Genomic DNA, 20641 nt, shown 5'->3' on the forward strand with positions numbered 1-20641 from the left:
CGTACAGTACAAAATTTGTCAAATCACAAAAAAAGAATCGCAACTATCTTTATAGATATTTTTTTCTTACATACACCATAAAGGACTTTAAATGTGACTTAAAACGACTTCCCTGTACATGATTGTATTTTAATATAGCTATTATTATTAGTAGTAGTAGTAGTAGTCCTATAATGAATATTATATTTGTATTATTACATTATACCTGTGCGGATTTTCGGGTACGTCACAGAATAAACAATCAAGCGAACCATATGTCAATATCAGCGAATTGATCTTAAGAGGTGTAATATTCCCTTGCGACATTAAAATAAGTTTCCGGCAGACTCGTAATTGAGTTTCTCGGTCTTGACACTTGAGCGTTGCACACAGCGTCATCACTTCCAGCAACACTTCCCCCTGTTTAAAAGTCCGTCGCCCACATCTTCTGCATCAAAGTTTCGCTGCCAGGGGCCGTCATGAGTGTGTGACGGTGACGGACACACAAGCATCATGCCGAGGCAGAGAGATGTGATAGCGGGTGAGTCAGACAACTTCAAGACTCCGCAGAAATTAGGCTCCTAATGTCCTGAATTTAACCACACGTATAAACATGGACATTATTTTCTAAATTTATATCATTTTTTAAAACTTGCATTGAAACCTTGTGAAACCTTTTGTTCAGCGCTCATCTGCAGTTCAGCAGTGCAGGATGAGGAACCTGTACTTTGCTCACTGGTGTTGAGAGGCTGCTGGCACTCATCACTCAGACTGAAATATGAGGCCCTGTACTAGAAGACAAATGTTAACATTTTTAAAATGTGTTATATGATCTAGGATGAAATAGTAGTTTGTCTGCTTTACTGTGTTTGCATTTGAAAGATACAGCTTCCTTTGTCCAAAACCAGATCATCTTCATCTGCGTTCATCTGTGAAAAGAGAAAAGCAGCAAATCCTCACATTTAAGAATCTGGAACCAGAAGATGTTTGATATTTTTTGCTTGCAAAACTCATTCAATTTCTAGCCCACTAAATCAACAGACTGGTTGCTAAATCGACTCATCGCAAGTCTTTATAATTGCATTTCTCCCCGTTTTCTGCCAGTTTTATTTGCCTATTCAGAATTTTTCTTTCTTTTTCTTTTTTCTTTCAAGCTGTTCTGCTGCTGTGTGCCATCGAGCTGTGCCGCTCTGATGGTGTGACAACGAGTGATAAAGCCTGTGTACCCAGCCATGAGGTAAAATTCATACTGTGTTCCAACTTAACAATTAAAATGAAATACACATATATATGTGCTGTATTGTATTTTTCTGAAACATCACTGAGTTAAGGAACATTTCTATTTTCTGGTAAGCCGCAGTGTTCAGGGAAGGTGAACTAAAACAAGGAGGGAAATAAGTCAAATGTCACCAACTTTACTCTCGTTTCGTTTCTGTCCACAAGTTTGACGTCTATGAGTTGCTGTGTCATTTTGATATAACCTTTAAAAGGTGGAGGCTTTGACACAACCCCCATGTTTTAAGGGTAACTGTTTTGACATGACGCGGTATGAAACGCACAGGTGTAAATAATAACATTAATGATGGCTGGATTCCATTTAGCTGCTTCAGTTTCAGGGTCCTGGTGTTAATGTTACTGGTCATACATCTGCAATAATTACAAGTCATTACACATATTTATAAATCTTTAATTATGGTTAGCATCAACCGTCAGAACCCTAAAACCAGCGTGCAGGTTTTTAAAGGGCATGAACAAAAGATGTGTTATTGCAAGATTAATGCACAATATTCATGCTACTGCTTGACTAAATGGTGAGTCTTGGATTTCAGGTGGTGTGTTTTGCTCCAGCCGGTAACCAGAATGCATCTGGTCTTGTCGTCGAAGTGTGTAAGAAGCTCATCATCTCCCTGGAACACGTCTCCGAGCACCCTGTCTGCAGCTGGAGCAGAGGAGACGACCTAGTCCAGACAGTGTAAGGAAATGTCTTCGTGTGCACTCGGGCATGTTTTCTCCCCCTTTTTTAAGTGTATATAATTAGACTGAGAGGTTTTTTTTCCTCAAACCTCACCAGAAATGGGAGCCGCAGCATGGTCCTACCACTTTCGGAGACCGATTCAGGGAAGTACACGCTGAGCTGTGAAACCAGAAATGGCACCAGGTCCTCCATGACTGTTGACCTTCATGTAGTAATGAGTGAGTAACAGCTCTTACTGCAATGCTCAGCTCAACACGCACACAGAACCACTTGATGCTGAAATACCAGTTGTTATGAAACTATATTTACATTACATGCACATTTTTTTCTAGCACGTCCCACAAAACCACTCCTGACATTGGAACGTATGTATAGGCGACTTTCATCTCCTGAATTCAGATGCATCTCTGAGGGATGCTCAAAGCCCAAGCTGGAATGGTCCGAGTAAGATGTGGTTCATTACATTTGTGTATGCATAACTTAAAGTATATTTAATGTAATCTACTGACTTTACCTGATGAGCCATCTTAATATAGAAAGATTTTCTAAATAATTATATTTCTGTCACTTTTGAATAGAAAAAAGCAGTGGACAAATGGTCCTGCAGAAAGTGGAATGGCAAATATCTCAATATCGAGTGCTGAATATCATGATAAAGGAGCGATGTGCTGTGCTACTATTGCCGGAGAACAAGAATGCTCCCAACTGTATGACTACGGTAATTATATATTTCAACAAGTTCATGAAATACACCCCGCTCAGGATCTATCTATGATAAGTTCTCCTATTGTCGGACAGAAATAATTCGAAAGAGTAAATAAAGAGAAAAGTACATGACTGTCATTTTTTGTGTGACTTGAGGTGATACTTTGTGTTTCAGACATCGAGACTGGAATCAGTAAAGATGATGAGGTTTCCAATGTGACTGTGAGCGCTGGTCAGCCTTTGCTGCTTCGCTGCAGAAACAAGGATAGCTCTCAACCTGGGAAGTGGGAAAAAGGCAGCAAAATGATGAATGCCAGTACACTGGCATTGCCATCAAGTGACGAGAGCGAGGTAATGAGAGTGGTACTGAGAGTTTCTTTAAAATTTCACATGAGCAAATTTGAATTATTTCTTGACACAATTCTTTCCTGATCTTCTCTCAGATACTCATTCAAAAAGACTCACACCATTCCAGCGTGATGACCTACCTGTTCATCAGATCAGTTAGTGTGAACCACTCTGGCACGTATATCTGCAAGGGTGCAAATAACAGAACCAAGTTTGTTGATATCCATGTTCAGGGTAAATAAAACACCTTTTTTTTCATGTATTTCTTCAAACTGCTGCCAATGAATTTTTGTTACTTCTTTCTCTTTTTCAGCCTATTTGTATTTTTAATATTTCACTGATTTCTTCCTTTCATTGCTTCAGCTGAGAGTTTCCTCTCTGCCCAGCTGGATAAGAGCAAGATCCTGTCAGCTCAGGATGCATGCTCCACCTGTTTGGAAGCCAATGTTTCCTACCACCCGGTGCTTCAGGACTGTTCCTGGGAAGCTCCTGATAGAACTATGACTAGATGTATCAGGGACACCTGGGTGACAAAACACAGGTAGACAAACGAAGCAATGAAAACATTTAAAGTCTTTCCATTAGTGTTAACACACTATTTGGAAACGTAATCATATTATATGAGCTATGTTATCATGGAGGGATGGTTTTATATGCATGATGTCTTCACAGGACTGTGAAGCTCTGTGATCCACTGAAATCAGGAGACTATAAGTTACACTTGCTGGCTGGAGGACAGGAAGAAATCAGGACTATATCAGTGTGTGTTGTGGGTAAGAGAGATTTATTGTACGTGTTCATCACAGGGGCACTGTGTCTAGTTGTGGGGAACAGAATCAATCCTCAGAATTTTAATATTTACAATATTTAAGAGGTAATAATACAATTCACTCCCATAACTGAATAAACAAGCTGTTGACAGAGGAAAATAAGGTCCCCAGACCACTGTTTGAAGCTGGAAAGGTGGCAGGGTCCGCCAAATATAAACAAAGTAAAAGAATATGAAATTGTGTTGTTTATTCAGTTAGTCAGTCATGAAGATTGAAGAGAGTTTGTTTATTTAGTTTGTTAAGGCAAAGAATAAAATCAGTCAATAAAGATCTCTCTTCTGATTCAAATTTCTTCCCCAAAAACTACATGATGATACTTTAAAATGTACAATGATAATTTACATAGAACAGAGCTTATGGTCCTCATACTTTGTTTCAGACACGCCAAATTTCAAATTCAGTCTGAGCGAGGATAATGATACCTTCACCATTGAGACTGTAAGTCTTACACCTGCAATTCTCACCTGGAAGATTTGTTCCAATGACAGGTAAGCTCTCGTCAGATCTTACAGATCTGCACACACACGCGCTCAGAATCTGATTTCCTCAAGTCCCTTCTCTTCGTCCCGGAGCAGTTGCAATGAGGACTCTTCCTGGGAAGAGATCCCAGAGGCCTCTCAAACAGACTCTGAAGTCGCCTGTAGCAAGACAATCAAGAGCTCTCTGCACACATCTGGTGTGGGTGGAGGACAAGTAAGGTTTTGCCTGACAAACTCAGTTGGCTCCTGGTGCCACTACTCCATATACCAGCCACCGCCATTGCAGAAGTCAACAGGTAGTGAGATCCATTTCACATTACAAAATCATTCAATTAAATCGTGTTGTTTTTGACGACTGTCAATAGAAACTGACCTTCATCATTTTCAGGTGGTTTGAATAATGACAACAGCAGCTTGATGGTGCTGAAAGTGGGCAGCTTCACTCTGTTGCTGGCGTTGATCGCAGTCAGCGTAGTGCTCATGCACTTTGTCAAAAAGAAGGTATACATAGCACATCAACACATACACATATACAAACAAACACACAAGGAAATGATGCTATTCGCGTTTGTGTTTCCAATAGAAACCTCAGTATCAGCCCCAGCTCCAGATGATCCAGGCGGTCGGACCCAATGACAATGATTACATCTACATAAACTTCAAGGACTTTGAGTACAACCCGAAATGGGAGTTTCCCAGGGAGAACCTGGAACTGGGTATGAATAGAATCAGGATTTAAACACGATGCTTCAGTGGTGGTTGAAGCACTTACAGCTTTACAATACAAAAGTACTCCATCACTAGTAGATCTCTGCATTTAAAATCCTAAGCAAATATATACAAATTAATCAGAAGCTAAATTTTACTTGACGTGTCAAAAGCTAAACTGATAGTTTTGTGGAAGATCAGCTTGTTTTCGTCATCCAATAATCTCCTTGTTATTTTTTTACAATTCATAAATAAATCGTTTAGACTAGCTATTCCCAAATTTAAGAAATCTGACTCGACTGATTTTCTTTCAATTAATCATTGCAGATTGCAGACATCCAATGGTGACCAGTAGATCCTACTGGTTCAATCTTTAACAGTGTATTGTGCTTATCCAGTGTTTTTTTTTATTTTTTATTTACAATCTTTATCTGTAAAGTAAGTACCTCAAAACTGTACTTGAGCAAATGTACTGAGTGGAATTCAACTACTTCCCCAATTTCATTTGCAGATGAAGCTACACTGGCCCGTACGGTTAATGTGAGAAATAATCCAGACAAAGTTGTACTCAGAGTCTTCCTGTGTCCTCCCCCAGGTGATGAACTGGGCTCTGGGGCTTTTGGCATGGTGGTCCAGGCGACGGCTTACGGCATCAATAAGCCCGGAATCTCACAGCAGGTGGCTGTCAAGATGCTCAAAGGTCAGGGTTTTTAAATATCTACTCCGTGAGTGAGGTGCAAATATGTCACGGAGGTCATTTCAGTTGCTGATGAGGTATTTGACCCTGCAGAGAAACACCAGACGGTGGAGAAGGAGGCTCTGATGTCAGAGCTCAAGATGTTGACTCACATCGGTCACCATGCCAACATTGTTAACCTGCTCGGGGCATGCACAGACTCAGGTACATTGCACGCTGATAAAAACAAGTCTTGTGTGTTACGTCTGCGTTTATCAAAAGTCGGCTGGTAGCTTTTGTCAGATGGGAAGATCCATCCAGTGCTGTAGCTTCATATGTTCACTTCACCACTACTACGACTACTGCTGCTATGTGTACGCTAGACGTTAACCTCTAGAAATTCTGCATTTATAGGCAGTTATAGTTATCTAGTTATGCACTATATGTATGTATAATGTAGTTTTAGAAAGATGCAAGTGTTTGTTAATGTATTTATCAACAACTTTAGTTCCTCTTGTTGTCATCCATGAGTGGATACTGGCGTATAAAATGAGACAGGATGATAATACAGTAAAACACGGTTGTAATAATATAAAACAACCTACAATGACCTCTTACCAACTTATAACTATATTATATTGTGTTATAAATGATTAGATATTGATTATTATTTGAATTTTTTCCAATACAGGACCCATCTACCTGATTTTCCAGTACTGCTGTTATGGAGATCTGCTGAACTACCTGAAGCAGAACAGAGAGCACTACCACAAGTCTGTGACTGACGCTTTCAACAAGGACCGTTTCAGCAGCCTTTACCACAACCTGCAGCCCAGGAAAAACTCCAGGTAGGAACAACTGGAGGGAACAGTTTGGATAATAAGGCCGACAAAGGGTATTAAATCTGGTTTAACATTACAACCTTTGTGTTTTCTCAGTGAGCTGGACAAAGCTGTGGACAATTACATGCCTATGTACGGATCTACCACCAGAGGGCAGGAGGACATCGCCCTCCTCACCCTCAACTCCAGTGACATGGACGGCTTAGGTAGAAAGCACCACCTGCATGCATGTTTTCAAACAGATAAACTAATAAATTAACATCCACCATGCACATGTTGATCCTAACTGATCCTGGTTTATCTGCGAACCACAGAGATCTACGAACACATTGATGATCAGACGGAGGACCTGAAAACACTGACCTTTGATGACCTGCTCAGCTTTGCCTTCCAAGTGGCCAAAGGGATGGAGTTCCTCTCCTCCAAGAATGTAAGAGAGGAGTGGCAACGTTGTGGAAACCCTCTACATTTACATCTGTCAACACTACGCGGAAACACACAGCTGATGCTTCTTTTCCAAGCTTCGATGATTCACAACAAAGAAACAATAAGAAGACTGATTATCAAAAAAACAGCCCATAGGAAGATATTAACTTTGACTTGAGGACATTTTTATCGGCATTTTTATAAAAATTATGAAAAAGATTTCACCAATACACATGTTTTTAATACAGTTATGGATGTAGATATGAAAAACCCTTCCTGATTGTTTTGTTATTATGTTTTAATCTGAATTAATTTAATTTTGATAATAAAAAAACATAAACATAGTTGTTTATGTCCCCCGAAACTCGCATGTCAATCCAGCAAGTGACATGTCAACAAAGAACATCAAACGTTCAGTTTTAAAGGTGCAATATGTAAGAATTATGATTCAATAATCAACCAGAATTATTAACAATATTTGGAGAAATAACGATTATGAAGTCTATATATTGTTTTGTAGAGATATCCACTGAAGGTAGCATGCTAGCCAGCTAGCTCTCGCCGGTGCACACAGTCTAGCACATACAGTCAGCAGTTACTCTGATAGTAAGCTAAAGTTAAAGTTATGGGCCTGCTCTTTGTGGATAACATGTGGTGTGACTGAAGTAAAGATCCTGACGATCGCTCCTGTGTCTCTGCAGTGCATCCACCGAGACCTGGCTGCTCGAAACGTGTTGGTGACAAATGGCAGACTGGTGAAAATTGGTGACTTCGGACTGGCCCGAGACATCGACAACGACTCCAACTATGTTGTGAGAGGAAATGTATGTCACGCGACACTTCTGTTATTTCACATAATTCATCGCCTGCTATGATCTGAATATGTTTTCATCACATCTCACGCGTCGTGTTGTTGACTGCGGTTGGTCAGGTGCGCTTGCCGGTGAAGTGGATGGCTCCAGAGAGCACCTTCCAGGGGATCTACACCATGAAGAGTGACGTCTGGGCTTATGGCATTCTCCTCTGGGAGATCTTTTCACTCGGTAGCCTTTTCCAAGCACCAAAAAAAATACAAGCACACAATCAATTACTTTACTGTAATTAACACTGACTCTGTCTGTCTAACCAGGTGTTACTCCGTACCCTGGCATGAAGGTGGATCACACGTTCTATGCAATGATTGAGAGGGGCTTTAAGATGGAGTGTCCGTACTACGCCAACGAGTCTGTGTAGGTGTCTTGATGGATGCAGATGCTGGAAATGACACTAGGCTAGCAGGGTGGCCAACAGTTGCATCAGGGGATAGATCATCTCTGAATACTTCTTCCACCGTCTTAAAGATCAAACACATGCAGTAGTGCAGCAACCTTTAACTTCTGAATATCACGGATAAGTGGGGAAGACAATAGACATAGTCCTGTTTCAGATACAGCAACTACTGTGAGTTTTTCATCTCCTCTCTACCATGACCCTCCTCTCCAGGTACGGGATGATGTGTAAGTGTTGGGCTCTGGATCCCTGCGACCGGCCATCCTTCTCCAAGCTGGTGTCCTATATCGGTGAGCAGCTGACAGACAGAGAGGAGAAGGTAGGCCCGTTGCTTTATCCCACAGTTCATCAGATCTTTAAGAAGCATTACAATCCAAACATGTTCCTTTTCCTGACCGACTTCTCCCCGCTCTCAGCTCTACCACAACATGCTCGACCAGACATCCGACATCTACCAGAACGCAGCGACTATTGTGGACATCTCCGCCATGACAAAACACAACGAGAGCAAGACACAGGCGACCAATGACTACCGTCAAACCAACGTGACAGAAGAAAGCAAAGAGGAAATGTGTGATTCAGACACTGAGGCAGCTGAGGAGGAGCGTCTGAAGCCACCTGATGCAGAGTGATCGCTGGACGGTGACCAAACCTTTTTTTTCTCTTTTAAATCAAGTTATTTAATATTTCTTAGTTACAGTAGTATGCACTTGCTTTATATTCTTTAAAAATATCCTAAGCATTTTCAGACTTGTAGGATTATGTAGCACGTATTCAAAACATATTTTCATAATCTGCAATAGTAACAGAACATACAAAGGTTTTAATCTCGTCGACAGGACGTCAGCCAATCATATTCTCACTATGACGATATTGTCTGAATGTAAAAACAGTATTTTTTGTTTTATATGGGATTTTATTCGTGCAGCTAAAAAGAAAGACCTGGTTTCATTAAAGGATCCAAATGTTCTCAGAAGTAACTAATTAACTTTTAGCTGTAGATTTTATTATATATTATCAGTACAACTTTGACTTTATATATTGTTCTGCAATGAGAAAATGAAAATCTCTTATATTATGTCAGCAGCTATTAACTGCAAATTGCACCTAGTTTTTGGTAACGTGTATACATTTATTTTTAACCAATGGATGGATTTAACATTGTATCGTCATGTTTAATCATTTTATATCTACAATAAAATGTACTTACACACACTGACCTGTTCATTATTCAACACAAATGAGCGAAGATTACACATGCTAAAAAACACAGGGCTCAAAATGTTCCCAGTGTAGGATTAATATGATGCCAACTTAATACTGGGTTAGCCTGACCCAGTACCACTGAGTTTTTAATGTGTTAAATCACTGTTATTACTGTTACTGTTATTACCAACCCCACAGAGGATCAGTTTCAACCCAGTGTGCTTTTAAGTGCTCTGAAAAATCCCCTCCTCTCTATGCCACCACGTGAATGTGCCGCAGTAATCACCAGACATGTCAACAAACAGGTAGACCCTGCTCTCCACCTGTTCACCAGCAGACAGGCCCGCCTCTTCATGGAGTTCTCTGTCCTAATTGGATAAAGTGGGCAGGGATGCACCAGAAAATGCAACTTAATATTTGTTATAATTGAAAAAAAAAATGTTGCTTACAACAACAACAATTCAGAAAGGCTGGAATATGTTTCATTGATCTTGTGCCCCCCTTGATTTACCTGACATACGTTCATATAATTTCCAAATTGACCACAGGCGACACATTGTTCATCTTCCAAATTGAAACTTGCTGTCTCTCTTGACCTGCCCAAGTTAGCCAGCTGCGACAGGCCACATGCAGGTTGGTTGTGCTCTGGCAGTGGCTAACCAAAGTGTAAACATTTCTCACCAACGACTAATGGTTGCTATGTTTGGCTAAATGTAATGACTTGAGACGATTTAGGCTGGAAATCAGCACATGTAGCCGTATGTGGACCAGCTGTGGCCCAGGTGTTGTGATCTGATTTGGGGCAAAATCTGGAGGAGCGGTTTGGGTGGAGTGTTCGGGGACGGAGCTGCCGATTAAACACAGGTCAGAATTTGTTAGAAAATGGTTGCTAGACATATAGGTCTATGAAAATGTCAAAAGTAAATTATGAGTACTTAGATGCAATTTTAGACATTTTTCCATGTTTCATTTCATTTTTAATATTTATTACATTTTGTTCCATTATTATAGGTTGTTTTAGATATTTGGGATGAATTTTCCCCTCAAACCATTAGTGAGAGATTTCATAATGACCTGTGTGGTGTACCTCGTTTGTTCAGTTCTGTGATGTCACCAGGAAGGAGGTGCTTGGACTGACTTCCGGGAACAAAAACCGTAAATAAACAACAGCGTCTAAAGGCAACCTAAACCTTTTTATAGAGAGACATTTGCGCAAATAATTGAGAGGCTTTACATCCGCGGTTGGTTCTCGTACACTGCGATACGCTTGACGGACAAGTTAGGCTGACATGTTGGAGTCTAAAACTGGCCTAACTCTTCAGCAAACTCCTCTTTTCATCTTTAAATGATTGGCAGCTGATCTGAAGAATTAATAAGTAACCACAGGCCGGGACAGGGGGGGGGCTCGTCCAGCAGTGCGTTAACCCAGAAGGTTAATGAACGCTGCCTGTGCGCCCTGTGAGGGTATCCCCCAGTTGGATTATGGACATCGCCACAGTGAATACTCTTCCATACGAGGATTTTGTGAATATTTTCGGCAATGTGGTGGAGAAGTGTCCCATCGTAACAGCCGCTGTGTGGTCGAGGCGTCCCTTTGTGAGCTTCACCGATCTGGAGGCTGCAATCAGTGAGTTCATCGATGCGCTCCCGGAATCAGGTGAGGGACTGGCCCACGTTTTGTTAACTCTATCGTGTTTTCACCTTCGGCGCTGTTTTAGTTAACGATTCCCCTGTTCGCGTCCAGGTAAAGAGGGGATCCTCAGGTGTCACCCGGACCTGGCGGGCAGGGACCTCCAGAGCGGCACCCTCACCCGGGAGTCCCAACAGGAGCAGGCCGGAGCCGGGATGGACGCGCTGAGCTCCGTGGAAACCTCACGCATGGCCCGGCTCAACAGGGAGTACAAGGAGCGCTTCGGGTTCCCGTTCGTCATCTGCGCCCGGATGAGCGACAAGGCCGGCATTTTACGGCACCTGTCCGAGCGGTGCCGCAATGAGCGCGCGGCGGAGAGGGCGCGCGGCATCGAGGAGGTGAAGAAGATTTGCCGCCTGCGTCTCCAGAGTCTGCTGCTCAGCGACGCCCCCAACAAGTTATGAAACAACCGGAGAGCTCGTTTTTGGAGTCGCCTTGCGTCACATGAATGTACAGACTGTCACCGTTCTCACGCCCGCATGTGATATTTGCTTTATTCCAGATTCAATTATGTGTTTTTCATCATCCATCATACTGTACAATGCATCTTTCAAACAATAAAATATGTGTATCACTGATTCTGATTTGACATTTTACACTATTTAGCCTATAGACTTATGTACAAGTGGACACATACAGTCGCATTACGCATATATACATACACAGAAACGTGATTGCATAACTACTTACATGTTGGAGGTGAAAAATAATGTTAGGTAAAAGTTGATTTTTAGACCACCAATGCAGCTGAATCCATGTTGCTGCCCCTGTGAAGGCAGGATCAGAAGGTGGTCCCTGCACGGTACTTTTGTTTGTCTCAGGATGCCATCTGGTGCCCAGAAAGCTTCAGGGGGCATGGATGTTAAAGTTGGATGGAGAAACGAATCTGAATCTCATCGGATTGCCACAAATCCTCTCAGAGTCCCGGTCTTGACCTCTTGCGGGTCTATGCGGGCTCCCGGGACCGAGGAGCGGACAGGGAGTGGCCGTGCAGCGGGGAGACAGGCGGCGAGGCGGCCTGGGGTCCGTTCGTGGAGGAGACCCCTCCGGCGGCCTCCCCCTGGTCCCCAGAGGTGATGGAGGAGTCCTGGTCCGGGTCGGCGCCCCTCACCCTCCTCCGGTCCTCCTCCTTCTTCCACTTCATGCGCCGGTTCTGGAACCAGATCTTGATGTGTCTCTCGGTGAGGCTGAGGGTCAGCGCCAGCTCCACGCGCCGCGGCCTCGAGATGTAGCGGTTGAACAGGAACTCCTTCTCGAGCTCCAGCAGCTGGGCGCGCGTGTAGGCGGTCCTCGTGCGCTTGTTTTCCTCCGTCTCGGCCATCACGTACGGTCCTGGAGACAAGACACACAACAGTCCTTAGAAATGAGATATGTGTCATTCATCACAATCATTGTTGGGATTTAAACAAAAACAGTGTACGTAATGGTGTTTTTTTTTTTTTTTATTTAATTATGAAGGCAGAATTTTATAATTACTCGAAAATGACCTGTAGGCTCTATCCAAACTGTGACTACGGTCACCAAAGTGCATATTTGTCTCACTGTAGCCAGAAAAATAAACCTTCATCATCTGTCATTTTACAAGGAATTTACAATAATTCACATTCTATATTTTTAATACTTTTTATAATGTATTTTATTTTATTTTTTAATATTGTTTGTTGTTCTGCACCTACATACGGCAGCACATTCCTCGTGTGTGTGTGTAAACTCACTCGGCAATACAAGCGATGCCGATTCTGATGTTGTCCAAACCTCTGGAAACAACAGGCGACGTGAGGACACAGCACAGGAATGCCTGTTCTCTGGGAGATTTATTGATTTATTTACAAACCAAGAAATGTAGTTGTTAAAGTGGATTTGAAGATTAGAGGGGGGAAATCATTTTGGGATATTAAAGGGGCAATGTGTAGTTTTGGAGAAATAAATTAAATCCTCTGATTTTTAATATTTAGAATATCAATAAGGTGATTATAAAAACTCAGAAATCTTTGTTTTGTCCATAACTCAATAAACAAGCTGTTCTCAGAGGTAAATAAGGTCCCCAGGACACTGTTCAAAGCTAGAAAAGGGTGGCAGGGTCCGCCACTATAAATACAGTGAAACTATGAAATTGTGTTGTTCTTTAAGGTCCGTTTCTTTATCTAGTTTATTCAGTCATGAAAACAAAAAGAGTTTAATAAGTTTTTTAGACATTTTTTAAAAATCAGTCAGTGAAGATTTTTCTCTTCTGATGTCTTCCTCTAAACTACATAATGCACCTTTAACAATTCAATTAAGATACGGTTGGGTGTAAGTTTGTGTTTGCTCTTGGATAAAAAGAAATATCCCAGCTATGTAGGTTATATGTGGTGACCCACATCTATAATCCATTCCACTGAATTAACATTACAAATAAAAGCGACAACTCGATAAACGCGGAGTTTCCCCTTGATAAAAACATTGATAACTTAGTTCGTGGTAACTGGAGGCACAGTCAGATCTGTTAGATGCGGTTCAGCCGCTGACGCTTGTGCGTAAAGGACATGTTTCCTGTGGCTAATAATAACAGAAGATAGAAGAAAAGCCACCGTGCTGCTCCTCACGTTCCGAGACTCCGATGAGAGAATGAAGACTGACCGAAGCTTACCGACGATCTCAACATGCCCCCGCATCACACATCCACACTGTCGTGAAAAAATGATTTATTCCAGAGACAACATCAGAAAAAATATTAATTTGGAGGACGCAAGCTTCGCCCACATGTGTGCAGTTAATACTCGTGTAATAGTCGCTTTAAAATTGTTCTTAAGAATATATATTTTCAGCCTTTAAAAACCTCGAATCAATAAACGAATCAATCACTCCACGGACAAATGTGACAGTGAAAAATGATTTCTCTTTCTCTCTAGAAGTGTCTGTGTGCTGAGACTCTGCCTAAACAGTAGTGTCTGTCTCCATCTTTATTTATTTCTATTCATTTTAGATTAATTATAACTATATGTGACTATAACAGTGAGCGAAGTAATCGCGTCCTGCCACCAAATGAATATCAGGGCACGAATCACAACTTTGACCCTGGGCGGCCGTCCACTCCATTAGTCTACCGCGCTTTATTAAAAAAATGTATATCAGCCTGTTTGAAATGAAAAGGTTGTCCTGTTTTGAAAAAAATGTATTGCTAAATTTTATAGAAATACGAATCCATATCTTTGATGTGTTCTGATGAAGAGTCGCGAAAAACGGTGCGTAAAATAAACCAAAAGTAGGCCACAATGTCACAGGAGAGGACAGCGAGAACACAAAACGCCTTATATTAAATTGGTGACGTAGAATTAAAGTGTAATTTGATAGGTCAAACACTTTCCACTGAGATGAGAAAAGTCGAGGACAGGTTTTCTTGAGCTGAAGAATCTTTATCCGTCGGTATTTTTTTTTTCTGAGATTCGTTAAAAAACTAACTTCAGTTTTGAAGGACATCACTAAAGCCAACTGTCTCCTCTAATAAACAAATGTATAAGTAAATAGATAACACTATCATCAACTAAATTTTTCAGTAATTTAATTCAACCTGTAAGACTTGGTGAAATCAACTTCTGAGAACATATATAAAAAAGATCCTATCTTCAGCAACACCGATCAGACCTTTGTGGTAGATGTGGGTGTTGAAGGGGCAGACTGATGGTTTAAGATGTGGCTCTTTGTGAAAACCCCACATTTTTTTGTGGCGATAAGACCTGATAAAAGCCAACGCTGACCTTCCGGGCCTTTTTACAAACTGACTGACAAGGTAAACTGAAACACCCAGGATCATATTGTTGGGAGCATGATGTCATCACGGGCCGGAGAGTCGGCTGAAACTCGCTCGGTTTGTGACCTGAGAACCAAAACTGTACTTGTATTTTAAACTAAGCTCGATCACGACAGAAATCTCAGCTCTCCATTCTCTCTGGGAAGGTTTGGAGGAGTTACCTGCCCACTGTCCCTTCCAGGTGTGTGAGTGAGATTTGGTGGTTTTCATCCAGGGGAACGGGAGGTGGTATCTGCTCTGCTCCCCCGTGTCCCCATAGCCCGCGGCGGGCTGGAGGGGCTGCTGCTGGAGCCCCTGAGGATGGTGGAGCTGTGGCGGGTCCTCCCGCACTTGCAGACCGTAAGGGGGGCCAATGTCAGTCAGGCTGGCCTGCTCCAGGGCTCCCATGGACGGCGGCGTGTAGACGGAGTGCACCTGCCTGCTCATGTAGAGGCAGGGCGGCGGGCTGTGGCTGTAGTCCTCCCCGTGTGATCTCTGGTAGGCACATGAGTCTTTAAAAACCTGAGAGGGGTAATAATGGTCTTCCCGATTCATGGCTTCCGCGGACGCGCACATGTACCGTACCTGCGCCGTGCCTCGGCGTGCACCTTCTGCTCCACCTGCCTCTGGCGCAACTGCGAGGCCCCCGCGGCTCCACACAGGTGTGTCACTCTGCCACCATGTGACTCCGCAGCGACCAACCCACTGGCTTCACTGTTTGCTGGACCCACGGCCCCGCAGTTTCCAGGATATTCTGCCGCTTGTGGGATTTTTTTTTTCAGTAAATTGAACAGAGCGCGTAAATCAATGCCACTCTGTAAATACCGCAGCGTTTACCTGGCACCCACCTGTGTTTGCCCCCACAAGCGAGCAGGTGAATCCGCACAGACAGAGGGCGGTTAAAGGGTCACTGCGCGGCTCTGGAGAAGCAATTCACACTTTTTATTACGATATTTACAATATAACTACAAACTCATCACGGCAGGAAAGATGGCAGGGTCCGCCAAATGTTGTTTTTAAAAGTCAGTTTGTTAATTCAGGCAGGAAAACAAAGATAGTTTGTTGAGTTTGTTTAAGAATACGAGGATTTGGCTTTCTGTCCTCCACAAAACTACATAACGCACCTTTTTTGAAAAAGGTCAAGAGACATGTTCTTCATGTAGAATTGTCCTCAAACAATGACGCATTGACGCTTTATATGATTATATCTCTGTCTGCACATATATCGATGTGTATGGGCGCAAACATTGGCTGACCTGCCAGATAAGAGACCTGGATGGAGACGCAGTTGTCCTGGAAACTCGGTGTATTTCTCCAAGCCGTTCTTTTCTCATTCGTCTACACCTTTCTGTCTTTTTTCTTTTTTTTTTAAATGTACCCATTAAACTTATCTAAATGCATCATTTAACACCATTTAGCTCGCGTGATTCTGTGTGTGTGGTCCCCGCACGCACGGCCCTCTGCGTTAACAAACAGAGCCGCCACTCTCGCCATGTTTGCCGGCCATTAGCCTTCAGCAGGTGTGCGCTCGCTCCATTACACAGCGGCTCTCGTGGTAAACCAATTAAGGCTGGAGTGAGAGACAGCACTCAATTAACGGGCGCGTCTCCACAGCCCTGCAGATGTGTGCAACATGTGGAGCCTCCGGAGTGATCCACCTGCTCCTCAGGTGCATCGTGACAGGCCGGCGGGGCTTTTACCTCGATAGTGGGTATCAATACACTATTTGCGCAGAGTTCTTCAAAAGCAATTACGGCACTTTCCACGGTATCTTAATGGGGCACTCAGCGATGCAATAAAGTTCGAGTAAACCAATTCTATACAAATCACGCCCTCCTGCACTATGGCTTAATGGTGTTTATATTTGATCATTGTTTCAAAGAGGAAGGAAACAGTTAACCGAAGCTGCTCCGCACGACAGTGGACACGCACAACGTGATTTATGAGGCATGAGCGGCGTTAGACGCGTTTTAGCCGACTTTCTGTTGCGCGTAATGGCACAAGCGGAGGAGGAGAAGTGCTCGTGTTGTGCTTTTCACGACCTAGGAGACTGACAGCTGCCGAGTTTATAAAACGCTCTGGATGCGGGGACAATAAAGTAAAACGCGTGGAGACGGGCCAAATGGGATGGGGAAAGACAGCTGTCCATCTGCCGCCCTGACGCCACTAACACACCTGGACACACTGGATCTATACTGCATTTTGTTGCCATTAAAACGCTATTAATCCACGCCAGGAGAGCACTTGTTCACGAGGGCTCCCGCACATGTAGGAGTGCCAGGAAAACAAGATTTTTTTTCTCCTTTGACAAACAAAAGCATTTCTGATAGCCGGTATATACATGTCAAAAAGTTGGACAGGCGATAAAATGTGCTTACCCAGTGGCGACAGCAGCACGGCTTATGTAAACATCATGACCAGGGGAATAATGACAGAAGAATGGTAATGACATTATAATTGAAATCAAACCTCCTCTAGCTGTAGGTGAAACAGGATTACAGCAAACATGGAGTCATGTGAGAGGGGAGGGCACGGGATGTTTTGTAAAAGGTCCTCCTGGTTTCCTGAGTTTGTTTATTTACTTCAACATCACTGGAATATAAAACAAAGAACATTAAAAGGTGAGATGTAAGGGAATTAAATAAACCTTCAACTAACAAAAAAAAGAGCCAACTTCAAAAGTGAACTGTCAGCAAACAAATCCTCCTTTGAATGTCCTCTCAGGTGAACAGGACATGTCCTCCAGCCTGCTCGCAGTTCTGTGGAGGTGTGTTCAGCTGCTCAGTGAACAGTTTCAGGAGTGTCCACCTCCCTGGAGGAGGAGTGGCCTTCTCCCTCCTCTGGACACAAGTCTTTACTCACGCAGCCTGTCTTTGTCTCTGTGCTCGCCATCTCTCTCGTGTCTCCGCTCTCTGTTGTCTTTGTGCCTGTAGCTCCTCTCTCTGTCTCTATCCTGCTTCTTATCTTTGTTATTGCAGCTGTCCCTGTGATGGTGTTTATGGTCCGTGCGGCCTCCGTTGCTTCTGTGATCTCTGGGAGGTGTTCGGCTGCGGTCGCGGCTTCTGTCCCGGGAGTCGCTCCTCCGGCGCCCTCTTGTGGCGGAGTGTCCGCCTCTGGGCTCACCGGTGTGCCGCTGCAGGCCGGTGGAGCGCAGGGTGTTGAGGAGGAAGCGTTTGTTGGTGCTCCGCAGGGGACACTTCAACCTGACAGGGGAGTGAACACACAGACTTCATAACAGTGTGACACATCGGGTATGTCCTATAATTTACAGGCCTTGCCCACCAAGCTCAATATCAGATTACAAATATGCAGAAATGATTCAGAAGGGCCAAAAAGTCTGAGACCAAAATCATCATTTTTTTTGCATTTGTTTATAATTTAATTTTTAATAGCGGAATCTCTGTAAAATGTCCATGAACTTCAGAACATCTCACTGTTGTATGTTTAATCTTATGACAGAATGCACTCAAGCTGGCATGGACTCCACAGGTTTGTAGGATTATGTGAGTCAGCAAGTTTAGCAGACACTTGTGGAGTCCATGCCAGCTTCAGTGCATGGCGTCATTAAAGTGGAAGGGGGAAATACAAATACAAATGCCAACTTTTCGCACTTTCATTTCTCTTGAAAAAATCTTACTTGAAACAAATAAAGATTAATAGACGTATTTTGACAGGTGGTCTCACACTTTGTGTCCCTACTGTATATAGTAAAGGATAAAGTAACAAGATAAATTAAAAATGAAAAATGGACATAAATGAATGACCTCATTAGCTCCAAATCATGACTATGATCTCACTCATACCAACTGGACAGGACTGGTTTCTAGTAGTGAACACTGTGCGACTAGAATGAAATAAAACACAAACTGACCTTAGAATCTAAAGGACTTTAAATTCAGCTTGCCCGCTTGATAATATTAGTGATTGTATTAATGAGTGACCCTGTTTTCTGTGACTGAACCATCTTGTTTTTATTGTTATATATACTGTACATAAGTCACTGCAACAGTGCTCACATACAGGAATATAGAACAGCACTACCAAATTAGCTCAATAGAAGGATACACTGGGGAAGAACAGCTGATCCACTACAAAAGCGGTTATCATACTACATTGTATTGTTAGTATTATTGTATTAATAACTAAATATGTTGTTTTTAGCTCCAGTGAAAATGTCAAGCTATCCTTTGTACTTTAGAGTTATTGTGTTTGTTGCTAGTATTGTCGAATCTTAAATAAATACAGCTACTGAGAATATTGCATACAAACAAGACAACCTGTGCACAGACCAGATATAAACACACTGCTACTGGAGCAAAGAACAAAAACTGCCCCCGCTAAGCTGATAAGTAAGTCTAATGTCCACAAATGACAGACGCGTACATGTTGATACAGATGGCATGACCGACACAGTGCTCACCATCCTGCAGGGCCCATGGTCTCTGCTCTCACCCGGGCCCTGTCTGTCTCCTTGAGGAGCTCCTCTATCGCCCGCCTGAAGACAAATCACAACATGAGTCATGTGAATGAGGGAGAAGTCGAGGACAAAGATGGCACAAACCCCCAAGGGGCAGCGAAGGGGAGAATCATTTAATTAAGTGAGAGAAAACAGAGTGAAGCAGGGTGTAAAGGAGAAAGTGAATCATTAGTGAGTGAATGGGGGGCAGCGGCAGTGTCCTCGTTTGACCCGAGCTGCTGAATCAGCAGAGTCTCAACAGAGGAGACGCACTGATTTAGCCGACCTTTCGCGTCGGAGCACAGACAGTTAATGACAGGGCTTCCTTACAACCACTACACACTCATGCTCGTATTACAGCACAACAAACACAACCGCTGTCTGCCAGAAATATCCCTCCTTAATGACGGAGGCGTGGTACGCGTTTATGTAGGAGAAACTAGCTAAGAGCGTGCTAACAGCGGCTTTAAAACACGGTAACTGAGCATAAACAGCAAGATAGCTACATACTTCTCCAGGTCAGTCTCCTCGGCCATCGCTTTGTGATCAGTTACACGTTGTAATAAAGATTATTTCGACCAATATCGATGGTTGTACGTTATAAGCGCAACATTTTTCTGTTTACATGTCCGCGAGGTCCTTCAACCGAGGACCCTATGTTTTTAGTTGCCCTTAGCGATGCCTGCTCGTTTCTAACAGCCTCTTCAAGTCTTTTGTGACAAACAAACAAACAAACAAACAAAAAACAATCTGAACACACCAGCCATGAAAAATTATTTAATGGATACAAACTATACTAACGCTTTAAATACAACTATTCAAGGTACTTTATTTAGGCGGTTTAAATCAAACTAATGAAGGGAAAAGGTAAGTATTTTCAGCAACATGTTCCTATAACGTGTCAAAACTAAATGTAGTTATTATACATTATGTGCGCATTATTATTGATGTTGCATCAATATGTCAGCAGCATTTTACTGCTGTAGTAGTTGGAGATGGAGCTGACTTTAACCTCTGTATATATAGAACAGTTTAGGCAATGTAATCTCATATATTAGATTTGATGTTTTTGTTAAATATTTTGATCTGCAAATTAGCTTGTAATTTTGAAAATACACATATCAGACACTTATTGTTATAAATATACATAACTGAAAGATGTATTGTATATAGCCTTTTTTAAATTATGTCTTAACATTAATGCAGAAATATAGAGATGTTCATAGCAGCTATGAAATGCCTACTATTATAACTATTGTGATATACAAAGCATTAAATCTAAA

At 42.5% G+C, this 20641-nt stretch overlaps 4 protein-coding genes across 4 annotated transcripts; 2 read left to right on the top strand and 2 right to left on the bottom strand.

The window, feature by feature from the left end:
- The first annotated feature begins 362 nt into the window (after positions 1-362).
- flt3 (fms related receptor tyrosine kinase 3) lies at positions 363-9453 on the top strand. Its single transcript, XM_037078726.1, has 24 exons — positions 363-520; positions 1134-1216; positions 1809-1951; positions 2051-2172; positions 2287-2398; positions 2533-2672; positions 2835-3010; positions 3103-3241; positions 3371-3548; positions 3680-3780; positions 4217-4325; positions 4413-4612; positions 4705-4817; positions 4900-5032; positions 5620-5724; positions 5815-5925; positions 6392-6548; positions 6639-6748; positions 6857-6972; positions 7670-7792; positions 7900-8011; positions 8098-8197; positions 8451-8556; positions 8654-9453. The coding sequence occupies exons 1-24, from the start codon at positions 493-495 to the stop codon at positions 8867-8869; spliced, it is 3033 nt and encodes a 1010-aa protein (XP_036934621.1). The 5' UTR covers positions 363-492; the 3' UTR covers positions 8870-9453.
- A 962-nt stretch (positions 9454-10415) lies between these two features.
- On the top strand, positions 10416-11711 carry urad (ureidoimidazoline (2-oxo-4-hydroxy-4-carboxy-5-) decarboxylase). Its single transcript, XM_037078732.1, has 2 exons — positions 10416-11100; positions 11188-11711. The coding sequence occupies exons 1-2, from the start codon at positions 10926-10928 to the stop codon at positions 11535-11537; spliced, it is 525 nt and encodes a 174-aa protein (XP_036934627.1). The 5' UTR covers positions 10416-10925; the 3' UTR covers positions 11538-11711.
- On the bottom strand, positions 11612-15911 carry pdx1 (pancreatic and duodenal homeobox 1). The gene is made up of 2 exons (XM_037078731.1): positions 15085-15911; positions 11612-12465 (listed from the first exon to the last, which is right to left on the bottom strand). Exons 1-2 carry the CDS (start codon positions 15476-15478, stop codon positions 12080-12082), a joined length of 780 nt encoding a protein of 259 aa, XP_036934626.1. The 5' UTR covers positions 15479-15911; the 3' UTR covers positions 11612-12079.
- A 1528-nt stretch (positions 15912-17439) lies between these two features.
- On the bottom strand, positions 17440-20027 carry si:ch211-140b10.6 (protein POLR1D-like). Its single transcript, XM_037078733.1, has 3 exons — positions 19869-20027; positions 19323-19397; positions 17440-18105 (listed from the first exon to the last, which is right to left on the bottom strand). The coding sequence occupies exons 1-3, from the start codon at positions 19892-19894 to the stop codon at positions 17757-17759; spliced, it is 450 nt and encodes a 149-aa protein (XP_036934628.1). The 5' UTR covers positions 19895-20027; the 3' UTR covers positions 17440-17756.
- Between the last annotated feature and the right edge of the window lie 614 nt (positions 20028-20641).

Source organism: Acanthopagrus latus, chromosome 19 (genome assembly GCF_904848185.1).
Source record: "Acanthopagrus latus isolate v.2019 chromosome 19, fAcaLat1.1, whole genome shotgun sequence".
NCBI lineage: Eukaryota > Metazoa > Chordata > Actinopteri > Spariformes > Sparidae > Acanthopagrus > Acanthopagrus latus.